We start from the raw sequence: 17,705 nt of genomic DNA, 5'->3' as shown, positions 1-17,705 counted from the left end.
CATAATATGTTATCTATATCCGCCTTAGCTATGTTGCACGCTAGGTCCCATGAGATAAGTATATAATCGATACGTGTATTTGGGGTGAGGGGCAGAGTAAGAAGTATAGCTTCTGGATGTAGGGTTCATGAATCTCCAGGCATCTATGAGTGCGTTTTTTATCAGTGGTAGATGAGTTTTTGGTAACAGGCTGACGCTCATTGCTTGGTGTCTTAGCTCTGTCTTTGTTGTTGTCTAAGATGGTATTCAGGTCACCACCTAGTATGAGGTGGCCATCATTTGGGGCGTATAAGCTCACCAGTGTTATAGGAAAACAAAACACAAAACAGCACACAACGCTCATGGTGAAGTAAGAATGAACAATTTATATTAAAAAGTAATTCAAGGTTCTGCGTACATCAGATAAAGGTAAAACAGGCATGTAACTGTAACTATGACAGTTGTTACCACTCAGGTATCAGGACACAGGAGAAGGCTGCAGCGGATCACCCAATGTCAGGAATCTGCAGTCATATCAGGCTGTGCTTTCATCTGCTGGGCTCTTTTAGAAGCGGAGGGTTCCCTTTAGGCTTCCACGTAATCCAGGTAGATAAGTCCCAAGCTCCGTTTAGGAGTAGCTGGTAGAGGGACAGTCTCACCGATCAGGGTCAGCTCTGCCTCCCACTCCAGCTTCACTTAACCAGCAAAGTGATAGAATACTAAGGGTACTAGTAGATCAATAAAAGTATAATACCAACTAGTTTCGTAGCAACTATAAAGGCCACTTCATCAGGGACTGTGTCTGCTGCTGTTATTTATCAGGGGTGAGTTTTTGGTAACAGGCTGACGCTCATTGCTTGGTGTCTTAGCTCTGTCTTTGTTGTTGTCTAGGATGGTATTCAGGTCACCACCTAGTATGAGGTGGCCATCATTTGGGGCGTATAAGCTCACCAGTGTTATGTCTTCTGTTCCTAGCTTGTAATTGGCTGCACCTGTTCCAGGGCTTTAAATAGCAGTTAGTTACTCCCAGCCCCTGCTCGAGCATGGTATTTTATTTCTTGTGTTCTCAGACCCCGTCTGTGTCCTGTTCCGTGGTCTTGTTTCTGGTTCCTGTGTCCTAGTCTTGTTCCTGGTTCCTGTTTGTCTGCATTCCAACCGTGTTACCTGTCCTGTTTTTGTGTCTGAAAAACCTAGTTGTTACCAACAGCTCAATTCTTCTGATGTATTCTGCATATCAAGTTTTACAGTACCACTGCTTACTGTCCCAGAGGTGTCAGTTGACCAATTATTTTCTCACTTTGATCCACGTCACCTGTCTGATTTAACTGATGAATCAGACACTACTTCAAAACTACTGTGTCTGTCCTTTTTGCCTTCGTTGCTAGAACTGTCAGAGGTGTCTGTCACAAAAGAACTGCCTTACCTCAAGTCTGTAACCCAGAAGAGAGAGTCTCGCATGAAATCTGTTACCTGTAAGCGACAGACTTACTCCAAGTCTGCTACCCACCAGAGACTGTTTAGCTTAATGTCTACTAACGGTCAGAGACGTTTCTGCGAAAACTCCCAAGTCGCCAAGACCACATATCAAGCCAGGCTCTGATCGCCTCTGGAGGTCTCTCCTGAAGGGGTGGATACTGTAAGGGTTCCGGTCCAGGAGTTTTGCTGGGACTTGCCCTTACATGGCCGTTGTGGCCATCTTGAGTCCTGGCAAACCTTTTCCTGGAGTTGGTAATTGGCTGCACCTATTCCAGAGCTTTAAATAGCAGTCAGTTAATCGCAGCCCCAGCCTGAGCATGGTGTTCTCGGACCCTGTCTGCTCCTGTACACTGTTTCTGGTTCCTGTGCACTAGTTCTGTTTATGGTTCCTGTGTACTGCATCCTGGATACCTGACACTTTTGGATTGAGGAAAAGCAATCTACATGAAGGGTTGAAGCTGCACCTTATTTTATTTGATTATATTTATTCACTATATCACATATTCACCTAAAGAGTTTGAATTTTCACTATTATTTAAGCACTTATTATAAGTCACATATTTATCATTTAGTAATAGATTTAAACGCCAATAGGTAACTTTTTTTGTTTGTATTATTCCTGACGCGTTACCTGTCCTGTTGCTTTGGATTGCTATTACTTGGAGTTACATGCCAAAATACCTACAATTAATAAAATTACACGGTGCATGGGGAAAAATACAATTAATCAACACAGCCATTGTGAGCAGAGAGGTCACAGCAGTCCCTTTAATACACACTTGTTGAAAAAAAATTGGTGGGAATAAAGTAATGGATATAAATATCCCCAGGAATGGCTGAATCAACTAGCTGCTCCATATACAACGCGGATCCGCTTATAACGCGGTGTGAGCATGGCGCCCGTTTTTTAAAAGCTATTTAAAAAAAAAAAAAGCTTTATTGCTAACGGACGGACGGACGGACACACAATACTCCCCTGCACATCCCATCCCCCCCTGCAACATCACATCTCCCTGCCTGCACATGACCCCCCCAGCCTGCGCATCACCCCCCTTCCACATCCCATCCCTCCATACACACACCTTTCCCCCCTCCCTGTACCTCCACTGGGGGGGAGGAGAGAAGGGAGCTGGTTCCTGGCTGGGGACACACACAAACAACTGACATCCCGGCCCAGACTCAACAGCTTCTCCTGTAATACTCACACACACATCTCTCCCTCCTTCCTTCCCTGTACCTCCGCTGGGGGGGAAGGAGAGAAGGGTTCTGGTTCCTGCCCGGCTTCTCCTGACTCCGTGAGATCCCCCTCCCCCCTCCCCTCTCGCATACTCACAGCTTCTCTGCACAAAGATCAGCTGCTGCTGTAGATGCCGGGTAAGTGCTGTGGGGTTGCTGCTGCAACGCCGGGCTCAGGGAGAGTTGGGAGAGTTAACCCCTGTTCGCGACAGGCATTTATTTTTAAATATCGTGTTCCCGGTTATAACACGGTTGTAGCGGGTGGACTTCGAGGACCGCGTTATAACGGGGTTCAGCTGTACCAATAAGTGTTATTAAGGTTGACAGCCAACACTGAATGGTGGGGGTAGGTAGGGGTGGGGATGGAGGGAGAAACTATACGTGGTACTAACGATGTTGGGTATTTGACCTGTTGGCATGTCACACCCTTCTGGGGGGGGGGTTCCAGAGTCTAAAGACTTTTTTATTTTTGGGGGGAGTGCCTCAAGAGTGTAGGGCTCATAATGACATTGTACAATTTTTTTTAGAACAAAAATGTAAACTTACATTCACATAAGCAAGAGTCTGTTCGCTTATTTGAATATCTCGCAGCATGTGGATAATAACTTTTGTCAAGGAGAAAACATTGAATTACAACATTTATAAACTGGTTGGCGCATTTGCACCCACAGAAAGTCTACGCTCCACCTCGTCCGTTGGTCATCTTTAACCTTCTAACAAGGATAACATCCTAACACTTTATATTGTCAACCCTTAATCTAATTATGTACATACTGGACCATTATTTATTGTCCAACTAGGCCCTAGAAGGTTTGTATACAGTAGGTCCTCGGGTGCTGCCTGCTTCCAGCAAGTTGTGGTTTCCATACGACTCCACTGCAGGGGATGACTTCTCAAGGTGGCCTCCCAGCGTTCTTGTTGCACAAACAATCCCTTTTTTTGTGATGGCTTACTGACTTAGGATTTGCCTGAGGTCTCGGATTCCTCCATTTTTCCATTTTGCTCCTCATCTTTATAAGAACTCGGTTCCATTAATCTCTCCTTGGCAGGGGTGGTGATTTTTCTTTTGTTTTTAAAGATGTCAGGCGGGGTTTCCAGTCCCAACTAAGAGATAAAGTTCTGGCCTTCAGAAACTTCGCTTGAAGGTAACTTCTTTCATGCTGTGAGTGGCCTGGAGACGAAATGGTAAACGCCGGCGGTATTTCACTCCCTGCTTCCTCAGGAAACTTGTTATTTCTTGTAGCTCTCTGCGTTTGAACAAAGTTACTGGGGCAATGTCCGCAAAGAGTTGTAGATCTAAGTTCTCAAATGCGATTGTGGCCATATTTCTTGTTTTGCATAGGATCTCCGGTTTTACTGCAAATAAATGCAGCCTGGCTATTATGTCCCTGGTTTGGCCCCCTTCATATTCTCGTGGCCTTAGAGCCTGGCGGGCTCTATCCAGTGAGCTTCTGGGGTGTCTGTATGAGGTTTTGGAAGAGCCACAGCAGGAACGGCCTAATCATTTCTGGGTGACACTTTCTGATTTCTTACCCGCAAGTTGTTCCTCCTGAATCTTTTCTGTGGCTCTTCTTGTGATTCTTGCAGATCTGTGAGCTGCTTGATGCTGGTGTCTGTACCCACTTGTTTTTCTCTGGACTCCTTCATTTCCTCCTCAAGTGCAGAGTTTCTCAGTGCCAGGGCTGTCAGGTCAGTTTTGAATTTGGATAAGGCTTTCTGGATTTCCTGATGAAAGGTAGCTTTAATTTCTTCTACTCATGTCTTTAGGTCCCCTCTGATGGCCATTCCCAGCTCTGACTCAGAATCTGATTCTGTGTCTGTCCAAGCATGTGGCGATGTGCCATTTTCTGGAGTGGGGTCATCTTTTTGTTAAAGAAATGGGCTACCTCCAAATTCGGGTGTTTCTTTGAACTTAGTGGCATCTTTATGCTGTGTATCGGTGCTTTTTTGTAGATACTCTGATTTAGAGGGGTAATTATCATCTGTGTGTTTGAGTGTGTGAGTGGAGCTCGGTGTTTATGTGGCCATCTTCTATCCCGCCCCACTCCCCCCTCTCGTACTCACCCCCTTTCTCTTACATCCTATTTCCATCTCTTGTTCACTGCCTCTCCCCACTTTCATACACACTCTTTCAAAAACCTCCCCAAGAATTTCTCCTTGTGGGGAGGCCTCTGGGGCTGCACCAATCTCACTGGTTGATGCGGGAGTTGGGCTTCATCATATTATGCTGATCTATTTCTAACTTTTCCTTTTTAAATCTTCATGTTTTGCTGCTTATTATTTCAATGACAACCGCAGTTACCTTGGCAACCTCTGTTGTCTTAATGAGTATAAATGGCAACAGCCATTTTAACCTCCTGGGGAGGGACGTTTTCAGAAATGGATAACTACAGAAGTTAGAAAGTGCAGGACTGGTAAAAGCAGAAGCATAACGACTTTACAAAAATAAAAAGAAATTACACACTTATTTTTTTTATAGTGAATTGAGATTTTCTTTTAAAGCAGCCGTATCCCACAAAAGGGGACACACTTTGTAATGATTTACATTTCATGGTTTCTGAGATAACAAAAAAAAACATTTCCCCAAGAATCCAGAATGTCCGTTAGGATCGCCCGTTGTAAATATTAAGGGTTATCCAGGTGGACATATGTTCCCCCACATAGGTATTATTGTCCTGGAGTCAAATGACCCAGGATCTGATTTTGATAAAAGCCAATTTTTGGCGAAACAGGTCAGTGTAATCCTTCTTTTTTTGCACATTAAGGGCATCATGCAGTAAGCGTCGGAAAGGCAATTCTCGCCACTTTCCCGCCAAAAATGGCTACCACTATTCAGTAAGGGGCGAGAAAGTGGCGAGAATAAAAAAAAACGCCAGTTTGGTTGGCGGTTTTTTTTTTTCCGCCGTTGGCGAGGCGAGAAGGCACTTTCCGCCAAAAATAGAAACATTTTCCGCCACGCTGTATTCTAGTAGTGCCGAGTAGCTTATCGGAGCTGTTCGCCACTCTAGAATGGCGTTTTACTGGCGAATCAGCCACGCAAGAAAAAGTTGGCAAGTTGATGGTGAGAGGCTGCTGATGAGTGGCGGATCGGCACTTAGAAAAATTTCTGGCCTTTTTCCTGGCTGGGATTGATGCCGGGGGTCTCCGGAGCTGATACCATTAATACCAGCACCGGACCCCCCCGGCATGCATCCGAGGCAGGAAAAATGCATTTAAAGGCCACTTCATTACCTTAGCGGCTAACCGCTAAGGCAATGAAGGGGTTAAACAGCCGTGCCAGGTTTATTGTGGGTAGCGGGGGTGGGTGAAGGGGGTATTTGGCCCTTGTTGTTTGTTTAGGGCTTGCGGGGGGGTTGCGAGTGCACTTAACCCCTTCACGACCGTAGCAGTTAATACCGCTACGGTCATGAAGGGGTTAAGGCCTCCCGCTACCCACCCGCAAGCCCTAAACAAACCACCATTGGGGCGAATACCCCCTTCACTCACCCCCGCTACCCACAATAAAAAGAAAACACACACAACAGCCCCACACTAACTAAAAAAATAAATATATATATATATATATTGATACAAATGTGGAATTACAATACCTGGCGCATACAAAACGGTAATTATAATACAGTATAATAACAATGAATAATTATAAAGTAAAGGATATGTGACAGTGAAGTGAAGTCCTTTTTCAATGTCTATAAGTGAAATGGACTCTGTCCTCGACTTGGGTAGAATAAAGTCACTCTCATGCAGCAAGTTATATTCCTATGGTGTGAGACAAAAAACAGAGACACCACATTGCGCAGTATTGACTTGACAGCAAATGGAGTTCTCCCTTATATGCCTCTAAGTGAAAAGCCCACTTACTAGATGTAGAGTGGGTCTCATGCAGTTGAGAGAATCTGTATCCTTGTTTCTTCTGATCCAGACGTTCACAGGTTAACCCGAACCCCACGTGTTGTTCCTGTCTCTCCTGGATCCTTGAAGAAACTCCGTCTCTGGAAAGTGCTTTCTCCTTCTGTGCTGATCTCCTGTATGTACCTCCAGCATAGGGGTATACAAAAAACAAAGGAAGGAGAAAGCACTTTCCAGAGACGGAGTTTCTTCAAGGATCCAGGAGAGACAGGCTTTGCTTTGCTTCAATTGCCTTTAAGATGACGTCATTAAAAGAAACATGGCCGCCCTCACATGGTACGGTAGCCAATCAGAGCGTGGGAAGTCTATCCCTACTCTGATTGGTTCTGATTGTGGGTCCATTTATTTAGCTGCCATTCCTACACCCTCATATGAAATACAAATAGGGTATATATATACATATACACATATGAGTGTATGCAAACAACAACAATCTGCCGATATGTGTATATAATAACCCTACGCGATAATCACATATTCGCAACACTCAGCCCTGCAGGACTGAATGAGGAATTTATACATTTACCCTTTATGTAACATCAAAATCATGGGAACACAGTCAGATTTAATATACTTAATGACTAGACAGACCGTATTGACCTTTAGGGCGGTCTACCCAGCCAGCTGCCATTCCTACACCCTCATATGAAATGTATGTGGTATATGTACACATATATATACACACGTGAGTGTATGTAAACAACCCTACTCTGCTGATGTTTATAAACAATAACCTCATTTGGTAAATCACCCTACCAGCTGATAGGGTCCGGTGAGCAAACTAGAGTATTCCGATCAAAATTTATGTATACGCTATTCATTTAAAAGTGGCTATATACTTAATGCCACATTGTCTGTTAATCAGACTGCGGGAGATAAACCAATAGGGACTCTATACTGTGAGTAAACGCCCCTAATCCCGCCCCCAGGAGGTGCATAAATACCTACATCAGAGGAGCAAAGGTACACTCCTCCCCCCTTGAAGAAGCGCCAAGAGGCGTGAAACGATCGTCGGGTGTCAGGCGACACGCAGACTAATGACGTCAGCCGGTTTTTGTTCTGGAGCATGAGACGGAGTATGAGACATTGCCGGAAGCCCTGCAGCTGACTGGTTGTATGAACGACTGGGCTACCATGATAATTTTGCACATTACAAGCATAATGCATACCTAAGGAGATTACTCTATTCCATCTTGGTGTGTATAAATACGATGGGAATATAGATGCATAGTTTGTGGTGACGCGTTAGAGATGGTTTGGGCATACTGAAGCCTATCTATATTGCTAATGAAGCCAGTGTACCTAGGCACACTGAAGCCTATTCACATTGATATCTAAGCCAGCTAACCTGGGTATACTTAAACATACATTGAAGAGCTCTGAATTTACGTGACCATACTGACATAGTGGGCTCTTGCACGTTTATGTATTACAAGTATATGTTTGAATAATATACCAAACATAGATCTGTGTTGGCATACTCCGTCGCGACTTCTTTTAGATATTATATATATATATATATATATATAAGTAAATACTATAAAAACTTTTTGTGTTTTCAATTAGAAGAGTTCATTAAATAATACATAATTTTTTGTTTTGTGTTTTTAAACCTTCTGGTCTCCCATACGGTTTGGAAATTCATTTCCATCTACTCTGATATATTATTAAGTTGAGTGCAAATCTATGGGAATTCTTTTTGTTATCATTCTGGATCATTCCTACAAATATGCTATAAACATGGCGGCGACACTGCCCACCCGATCACACATACCGGGGCCTGTAACTCGGGAAGCAGGGGGTCCCTGGTCCACAAAGCTATGCGGTTCAGCTCGGGGGACCCCCTGCTCACTGTACAGTATTGTTAAAAAAATATTCATGCTGCTTCGCTACCATAGCAGATAGCCGCAAAGGTAAGGAACGAGTCTTTATTGATATGGGTGTTTTACTCATAGTGTAGATGTGCAGAGGGTCTCCGGAGCTGAACCGCTTTGGTTTTAGGTCCGGGGACCCCCTGCTTCCCGAGATACAGGCCCCTTTATGGGGTGCCGGTATCCCTCTGCTTTGTTTACATTCCGCGGTCACGTGATCGGGACCTTTAAATGCAGAGGGATACCGGCACCTCATAAAGGGGCCTGTATCTCGGGAAGCAGGGGGTCCCCGGACCTAAAACCAAAGCGGTTCAGCTCCAGAGATCCCCTGCACATCTACACTATGAATAAAAATGGTTTTAAAAATAATTTTTAATGTGCCGATGTTTGCACCGAGAGAGCAGCGGATCTCTCTCTGCTGCAAACACATCTCGGCAGGGGACGGCTTCCCGGCAGTTTCTCGCCAGGCAGCCGTCTCGCCACCGGTTACTAGCCATTTTATCAAATGGTGGTGGCGCATTCATTCGCCAGGGATTCGCCCCCATACAGCATACAGCGAGTTTAACACGCCAAAAACATGGCTAATTGCTAAACTGGCTAATGCATTTTTCTGCTGCTTACTGCATGATGCCCTAAATCGTTTTTATTCTCTCCCTTTTGCTTCTTTGAAATTTGTGGTGCAGCGTTTTACCAGGGCTACAGTATATGCCTTGTTTTTTCTATTAGGATCTGTGTTATCCCTGGAGTTGTCAGTACTGCGGTTCATCTCCACTTGATCCCTGCAACTAATATAAAAAAATCTATTAGGGTTGATAGCGGTAGCTCCTTTAAGTGTATTCCGAACTCCAATGGATCCCAATGCTCTGCACGAACCTTCAGATCTGATATCAGATCTGACACATGTTCTCGGGAGTAGATTCATAAAGCTTTGTTAGGTCAGGATAACTAAAGTCACGTTACCTAAATAGTTAACGGATGAAGATACCCAAAGCCAAATATATTAAAAAAACAAAGTGTGTTAGGCCAGTGATTTGCAAATGGCTATTGCGGCGTTAGCGAGCTACCATCAGGATAAGCCCCCCTCCCTGGTGTAGGCTGGCTGTAATGCTGGGTCGCGTTAGCCATATACTAAGGAAGATTGCAGGTTATGTATATATTACACATGTAATTGGTTTTTTTTTCCTATTGCCTTGTGTGTTATTGTGTTGATGTTAGCCATTTGCCAGAATAGCCACTTTGGTTAATAGCCAGTACTGTAGAAGGTGTTAGATTTGTTGTGGGGGTAGGAGGGATAGGTTCCCCAGGGAGGGAGGTTAAAGCTGTCCGGATGGCTACCAGGGATGAATAACACCTTGTATGCCATGGCGGTTTTACTGCTATGACAAACAATGGGTTGTAAGGGTATTTCTGGTAACCCCTTGGTTACCTTAGGGATCATGAAGGCATGCATAGTGCATGCCCTCATTGCATCCAAGAGTTAATAGAGGTCTTGGGTACATTTTTGGGCTGAGTCCAGAGTATTCACTTTATCTTCCTATATTACGAAGGCAATATACAGTAGGAAACCAAAGTGGCCCACTTCAGCACCCTGGACAAGGCCAAAATAATTCTGCTACCCGACATTAGGTGCTGAAAGCACCTAACGCCTGGTATAACCATGACCTAAACTAACATAGCGTTAAGTCCTGCATTACATTTATCAGACTGCTGTTGATATACGCTGAAGTGGTCCACATTCTTTTGCATATCATCAGCACTAACGTTAAGGCAGGCCATTTTACCTGTAAGATAGCACTTAACTCCTCATTAGGGAGCTTTGAAGATCATTGTTAGCACTTAATGAGATGTTAACTAAAGTTAATGCCTTGTTATGTCACTAACAGAGCTTTGTGGATTTGCCCCTCTGTGTGTTGAATCAAAGTGGTAGCTACAATATACCTTCATTTCCAGAGATGTTTGGATTACAGTAGAATCCTGTGTTGGTTTTTTTTCCTCCACCACACATTTTTAGAATTACTTACAATGCTCCGTCATATTCCACATTACAATGGGGGATACCACACGCAATGGTATCTATAATTAATAAATACAAACTATAATTAAGGTATATCCAGATAAGAGTGTGGAAATATTGCATCTATTCAGGGGAGCATTGACTTACATGAACAAAACATTTATTTCCATAGAAGAAAGTGCATTGAAAGCCACCTTCACTATCATTGAAAACCAAGCACAGAAGCGATGAAACAGGTAGCAATTCTGTAGCATTTCATAAGTGATTACAATGCGTGCTTTTCACAGGCATCTCCAGGCTGTGCTTGCCGATTGCTTAATGCAACCTCACATGTGTTGTAAACGACTCAACTGCAGATGCAGACATAAATATTCTGAATGTTTTTCTGGCTCGTTCACCCGTGCATTCGAACAGTGCTTGTTAAAGGCAGGTGACCTGGACATAGCCAGCCCTGCTTCAGATTAGAGCTGCACTGATATAATTAAAGAGAAACGAAAGGCAGAGGGAAGGAAACAAGTCATGTGTTCAAACCGAGGCAGTCCTAGCAGCAGCAGCAGCAGCAGCAGCAGCAGCAAGTCATTAAGTCAGACTGCACCATTTTTATTCTTACACTGCGTTGAGGTGCTTGAGGAATTTAAAAGAGCTCATCCTCCCCCACTGGCTTCACAGAGGTGGCCTCTTCCTGGCTTTAGTCAGAGGACGCAGCTTGCATGGGAAGGTCCCAAAAGCCCTTTTTGATTTGGTGAGGAGTTAAAGGATGAATTATCAGCTGGTCTGAAGCTCGTTTTTACTTGCAGTCAATGCAACTCTGGGATGGTGCCAGCCTGAAAGATTCTTCTTTCTTTTTATATACCTTTTTTTATGACACCTCCTATTTGTTAGGTCCGTTTGCGTCTGTGCTTTGTGGCTATTGCAATGCTCTGTTGAATAATGGGTCCTGCAGCGTATAAACCAGAGCTGTAATTCATCAGAGGATTGGAGGATTACAGTGGAAAGTTCTGGCTGAGAGCCACAGTCTTGGTGGAGAAAAAACCTAGGATTTTTCAGTGGTAGGACTCGAGTCCTTGGAGCTGGGGTTTGCCTTCCTAAAATGGCTCATGCTGCTGCTTCCATTAAAAAAGTGCGGGAGATGGAACATCCTCCCATAGACGAGAAGGAGAAAGAGAGGGAAAGGAAAAGACGTAAGACCCCTAGGGAGCGTATAGATCGGAAACGTAAGGTATGAAGCTTTGCACTCCATCCGTTCAGCCATCCTACAGCTCACAAACACGTACATACAAGTATCATGGGGCACCTGTGTCACTCACCGATCTCCCTTACATGTTACCATTTATTTGTCTTTTCTGCCTTGTATGCTTAAGATGTAACATCGATGTTCAACATTCTGTACAAATAGTGTCTGCAACAGTAAATAGCCAGACATCCATTCCCCTACACTCACACAGACTCAGCATGCGTGCATAAGGAAAATGAGGCATCCTGTATATTATTCATCCCTTTAGTGGCTTGAATAATCATATCAGTTTCCCCTCTAAGCCTCATTTATAAGAATGCAGACTTTGCTTGCCTCACTGAATCCTTCTTATAGACTTCACCTTCCTCATTCGTGACCAGATCAACTGGCCATCATTGCCATTGCAGGACAGCTGCTGGGGACAGCACTTTTTTTTCCTGCATGAACATGTATTGCAGATACAGGAGTGGCTTTTTCTCTGTACACATTTCCATGTCTAGCTTATATTTCCTTTCGCTGCAAACTTCAGTATTTTGCACAAGACTGCTTCCTTGTTTTTACAAAAAAAAGCAGTTTATTTCTGCACCAAAAAGGTGGCCATCAAAGGGAATTTTTTTTTTTGCTATAAAAAAATGGTTGGTCCTGAAATCTGAGGGTGCCTACTGATGATGATGCTTGTCTAGATAAGAAGACAAACACAAAACTGTGACATGCAGGATCATTTGTATGACGCATGTTCTAGAGCGGAACACTTTGAGAGAACCGCAATACCTAAAGGTTTAGCAAGCACGAAGGGGTTAAATGGGGCACCATTAAACAATCCTAACATACAAACCCTACGTGTAGTCTCAGAGGAGTGTAAAAGGATTGAACTGTTGTCTTGGATTCACGCAACTGTACATAATGCTCTGATGCCAGGGAGTCTTTGTAGATGAATGATGCATCAGCAGTCAATAATTGATGGTGTTTTCTGTGGTTTGCACTGCAACACAGGACTTGGCTTTTTCAGGGATTTTATCATTTGATTTCTGCTGGGGTTTTTTTTAACTCCAACTCTGAGACTTCTTGAAAAGGTTCTCTAGTATTTGAGATGCACATCACGCACTGTTTCATAGCGATTTTATGGCATGCTGCATCCATACACCTGCTACATGAAGACAGCGTAATGAGCTCTGCTTATGCAGCATTCTGGGGAACGTAGATGACTATGTCAAACCTTTCCTTCTCTTTTTTACTGTTTCACTATGGGCAATAAAAATTGGAATTCATCTAGATCTTTTCTTTGCTGAATACGTTGGTTTAGTTGCATATATGTACTTAAGTATTTTAGTCAGTTTTTGTACAATGTATGTACATTTTAAAACCGTCAAATTGCAATCCTTTCACTGTCTCTGTCTGTCTATCCTATCTGCATTTATCTACTTGAACTATATATATATATATATATATATTTCAGATCTTTTTTGTGTTTTGCCATTTTACATTTTGGTTCTTGACTTATTTCAATACAAACCAGGATGAATGGCAGTTTTGACATATGATTTGAAGGCCTCAGTGCAGTAAATGTGTCATAGACTTCATACAAGCTTTCTATTTAATTAAATAGAAATAGCCGTGTTAGTCCAGTAGCGATAGTGCAGAGTAAATGAGTACTTCATATCATATCAATTGTTAGTCCAAATAAAAAAAGTATCGCCTAATACTGGAGTACTCATTTATTCTGCACTATTCTAATACCTGGAACACAAGGGCATTTTGTAAACATGAACATTGATTCAAATGTAATTACTCTACCTTAGGAAAATTTGCCTGCAACTAAAGAAAAAGTCCGAAAGCACCCATTTTATGATATATTCCCTCAAAATGTATTAAAGGAGGAGTGTCTTAACGGCAGGAGACCCCCAATTTGGGAATCAGCGCAAGTTGGTTATGACCTTGTGCATATGACTTTATATCCTTGTGCATGAGCACCACAAGTTATATTTTCAGCTCTCCGCTCAAGAAATGTATTGCACCTGTACAATTGTATGTGGAAAATCGCCTACAATGTAAAAGTAACATAAGAAACAAGTTATTATTGCAATTACTATTATTTTTAAAGCAAGGTAATTTGATCATTTAACTTTATATTTGTTCTTACCTTAAAAAGCAAGTACGTTTGACCATCATTTTGAATGTAGAGTATCAATCGAATATCATAAATCACACACGTACGTGTGTGTGTGTGTGTGTGTGTGTGTGTGTGTGTGTGTGTGTGTGTGTGTGTGTGTGTGTGTGTGTGTGTATGTATATATATATATACACACATATATATACAGTATATATATATATAAATATATAATATATATACAGGGCTCGACAAATTATAACAAACACCCGAAGCGCCTTCCCTCCCTCACCCCCCTCACTTTAACCGCTGGTGAGTCTTACAAGCGGCGGGGTGGTTCGGCGTCTCCTGTTATTCTCCTACGTCTCCCCCGTGTCTCCCTCTGCACCTCCTGTGAATATGGCTGGACACTGTCATAGCAACAAGACGCCGCGTACCGTTGTGACGTCACATAGCGCCCCGTTGTCATGGCAACGCGGCGTCCTTTGATGCTTCAAAGCCATTTTCACGGCGTTGCAGGGGAAGAAATGGGAGTTACAGGGGGAGACGCAGGAAAATGTCGGGACACACCGCACCCCCTCGCCGACCGGTAAGACTCGCAAGGGGGTAAAATACACTCACCCAGTGTATATTTGATATTACAATAAAGTCGCCTGAATGTTTGGTATGTTGTTTTACAGAAAGGAATAACATTACGGGTGCGTTATATAATTCCTGTAATTGGCTATGTGTTACCACACTTGCTGAAGCTGTGCACCACTGTCCTGCTATAAATACTGTGCTTCCATTTGTTAACATCTGACCTGTTTACTGAAGACAGAGGGTGTGGTTTGAGTTCTGTTCCTGTGTCTCCTTTCTCAGTCTATTTCTTTATGTTGATTTTTTTTTTGTACTTGCTGAAAAAGCGCAGTTATTACAAATATTAATATGATTTATACAGTAGACTACATATATATATATATATATATATATATATATATATATATATATCTATATGTATATGTATATGTATATGTATGTGTATATATATATATATGTATATATATATATATATATATATATATATATATGTATATATATATATATATATATATATATATATGTATATATATTAATGTTAAATATAATGAGGAACCACAGTTCTCCTTTTTAACACTGGATTTGTAATATCATCTATCTTGCTTTGCAGTATTACAAAAATGTCTGTATCTATTTGTATGCTTATCATTATACATACATAGGGTAATAGGGTGAAAAGTGGAGAAAAATCAAAAGCATTACAGTGGCGAGAAAAAGTATATGAACCCCAATGATAATTATGGAAATGTCATATTTTTTTCCAAAATAACCTGCTTGAATGAAAACCAGTCTTTTCTTAAATATCCAATAGGGTTTATATACACCAATTATCTGTCTTTTGAAACAAAATAATATATGAATTAGACAAACAATGAGTAATTAAGAGTCAGCGTATTTGCAAAAGTAAATGAAATCCTGGTTTTATCAGCTAAATTAAAGGGGATAATTAGAATCAGGTGTTTAAATAATTAGGTCGATCTTCAGGGGTGATTTTGGGAGGCCCCACCCTACATAAAAATCAGAAACTTTGTGAGTTTGGTCTTCACCATACAGGTGTGTGCAACTACGTCACTCCATGGTCAAAAGAAAAGCAGTTATTGATGCTCATCAGTCTAGAAAGGGTTACAAACCCTTTCTAAGGATTTGGGGCACTGTCAGACAAATTGTCTACAAATGGAGATAGTTCAAGACCGCAGTCACTCTACCAAGGAGCCTTGGCTAATGTGAGTGTTCATGATTCAACTATCGGATAAAGATTGAACAAGAATGGTGTTCATGGAAGGATACCCAGGAGGAAACCACTGTGCTCTAAAAAGAACATTGGTGTCCATTTGATGTTTGCCAAAGAGCACCTAGATGATCCACAACACTTCTGGAACAATGTGTCTGGACAGACAAGTCAGAGGTCAATGAGAAATGTTATGTTTGGCGAAAACCAAACACTGTGTTCGAACAGAAGAACCTCATCCCAACCGTCAAGCATGGTGGTGGGAGTAGGATGGTTTGGGGCTGCTTTACTGCCTCAGGACCTGGATGGCTTGCCATCATTGACACAACATGCGCTGTATCAGAAGATTCTAGAGGAGAATATCAGGCGATCTGTCTGTGAGCTGAAGCTGTAGCAAAAGGGGGTCATGCAGCAAGACCATGATCCTAAACATACAAGCATCTGCAAAAGAATGGCTGCAGAAGAAGACATTTTGCGTTTTAGAATGGCTTAGTCAAAGTCCGGACCTAAACCCCATTGGTATGTTATGGCAGGACTTCAAGCAAGCTGTTCCTGCAAGGAAGCCCTCAAATGTCACCGAATTGAAGCAGTGCTGTAAGGAGGAATGGGCTCAAATTCCTCAAAAACGATGTGAGAGACTGACCAGCAATATGTGATGGTATTCGTCTCCAATCAGGAAGCAGACCCGCAGGGCTGAGGCAGAATAACTGACCAGATCCCAGGGACAGAGTCCTGTTAGAGTATCCATAGTCAGTAAGCAGGCAGGAGGTCAGGGCTGGTGGCAGTGGTGCAAAGTCCAGGCAACAGGCAAAAGTTCAGGGCAGGCAGAAAGCAGTGAGGTCATACGGGGTCAGCAACAGAGGAAGAATCCAAACAGGGAAGCAACAGGAACTGGCTAGCCTCAGGATCAGGCAAGCAACAGGAACAGGGAAGCAACAGGAACAGGCTAGCCACAGGAACAGGCTAGCCAAAGGAACAGGCAAGCAACAGGAACAGGGAAGCAACAGGAACAGGCTAGCCTCAGGATCAGGCAAGCAACAGGAACAGGGAAGCAACAGGAACAGGCTAGCCTCAGGATCAGGCAAGCAACAGGAACAGGCAAGCAACAGGAACAGGGAAGCAACAGGAACAGGGAAGCAACAGGAACAGGGAAGCAACAGGAACAGGCTAGCCACAGGAACAGGCTAGCCAAAGGAACAGGCAAGCAACAGGAACAGGGAAGCAACAGGAACAGGCTAGCCTCAGGATCAGGCAAGCAACAGGAACAGGGAAGCAAGAGGAACAGGCTAGCCTCAGGATCAGGCAAGCAACAGGAACAGGGAAGCAACAGGAACAGGCTAGCCACAGGAACAGGGAAGCCACTGGGACAGGCTAGACTCAGGAACAGGCAAGCAACAGGAACAGGGAAGCAACAGGAACAGGCTAGCCACAGGAACAGGCTAGCCACAGGAACAGGCTAGCCACAGGAACAGGCCAGCTACAGGAACAGGCTAGCCACAGGAACAGGCTAGCCAAAGGAACAGGCTAGCCAAAGGAACAGGCTAGCCTTAGGAACAGGCTAGCCTCAGGAACAGGCTAGCCTCAGGTACAGGGAAGCCACTGGGACAGGCTAGCCACAGGTTCAGGAACTAGAACCCAAGGTGGCCAGGATCACGAGGAAAAGCATATAATCCTCAGGCTGGGGCTGGAAGTCACTGGCTGATAATTAAGCCCTGGAACAGGTGCAGCCAATAACAGTTCAGGAGGAGGCTTGCCAGCAACCAAGATATCCACAGCAGCCAGGTAAGGGCAGGTTCCAGCCAAAGTTGTTCGGATATTTGGGGAGATTAGGTGTATGCAAAATAAGAAAAAACATACAAAATAGTGCAATATGTTTAAACAGTAATGTGGTCTGTTGATCTTGAAATCCTGTGAAGTGTGTACTCAAAAATTTCCCATTCTTTAAAAGCGTATCCAAAACAGTGGCAATGTTGGGTCTGTGTGCTGTCTGTCTCAGAGGTTTCTTTAGCCCATACAGTCTGGTCACTTTCTTTAATAAAGTAAAGAGCCCAACATAGTGTATACTTGTATAA

General features: G+C 43.2%; 1 protein-coding gene across 8 annotated transcripts in view; it reads left to right on the top strand.

Moving 5' to 3' along the window:
• The window catches only part of ANK2 (ankyrin 2), a 613,918-nt gene that overhangs the window by 314,793 nt on the left and 281,420 nt on the right, over positions 1-17,705 (top strand). For 2 of the 8 annotated variants that reach the window (XM_075616897.1, XM_075616930.1), the window contains exon 1: positions 11,059-11,704. The exons of 3 other annotated variants lie outside the window; for them this stretch is intronic. In XM_075616897.1, coding sequence (XP_075473012.1) covers positions 11,576-11,704 — 129 coding nt within the window. In that variant the 5' untranslated portion in view covers positions 11,059-11,575. Of the gene's footprint in view, positions 1-10,648; positions 11,705-17,705 lie in introns of those variants that run through there. 3 more of the 8 variants (XM_075616702.1, XM_075616693.1, XM_075616904.1) reach the window with 3 other exon arrangements.

This window comes from Ascaphus truei, chromosome 1 (assembly GCF_040206685.1).
Source record: "Ascaphus truei isolate aAscTru1 chromosome 1, aAscTru1.hap1, whole genome shotgun sequence".
Taxonomy (NCBI): domain Eukaryota; kingdom Metazoa; phylum Chordata; class Amphibia; order Anura; family Ascaphidae; genus Ascaphus; species Ascaphus truei.
The sequence above is the reverse complement of the archived record's forward strand: the minus strand, read 5'-3'. Positions and strand labels throughout refer to the sequence as shown.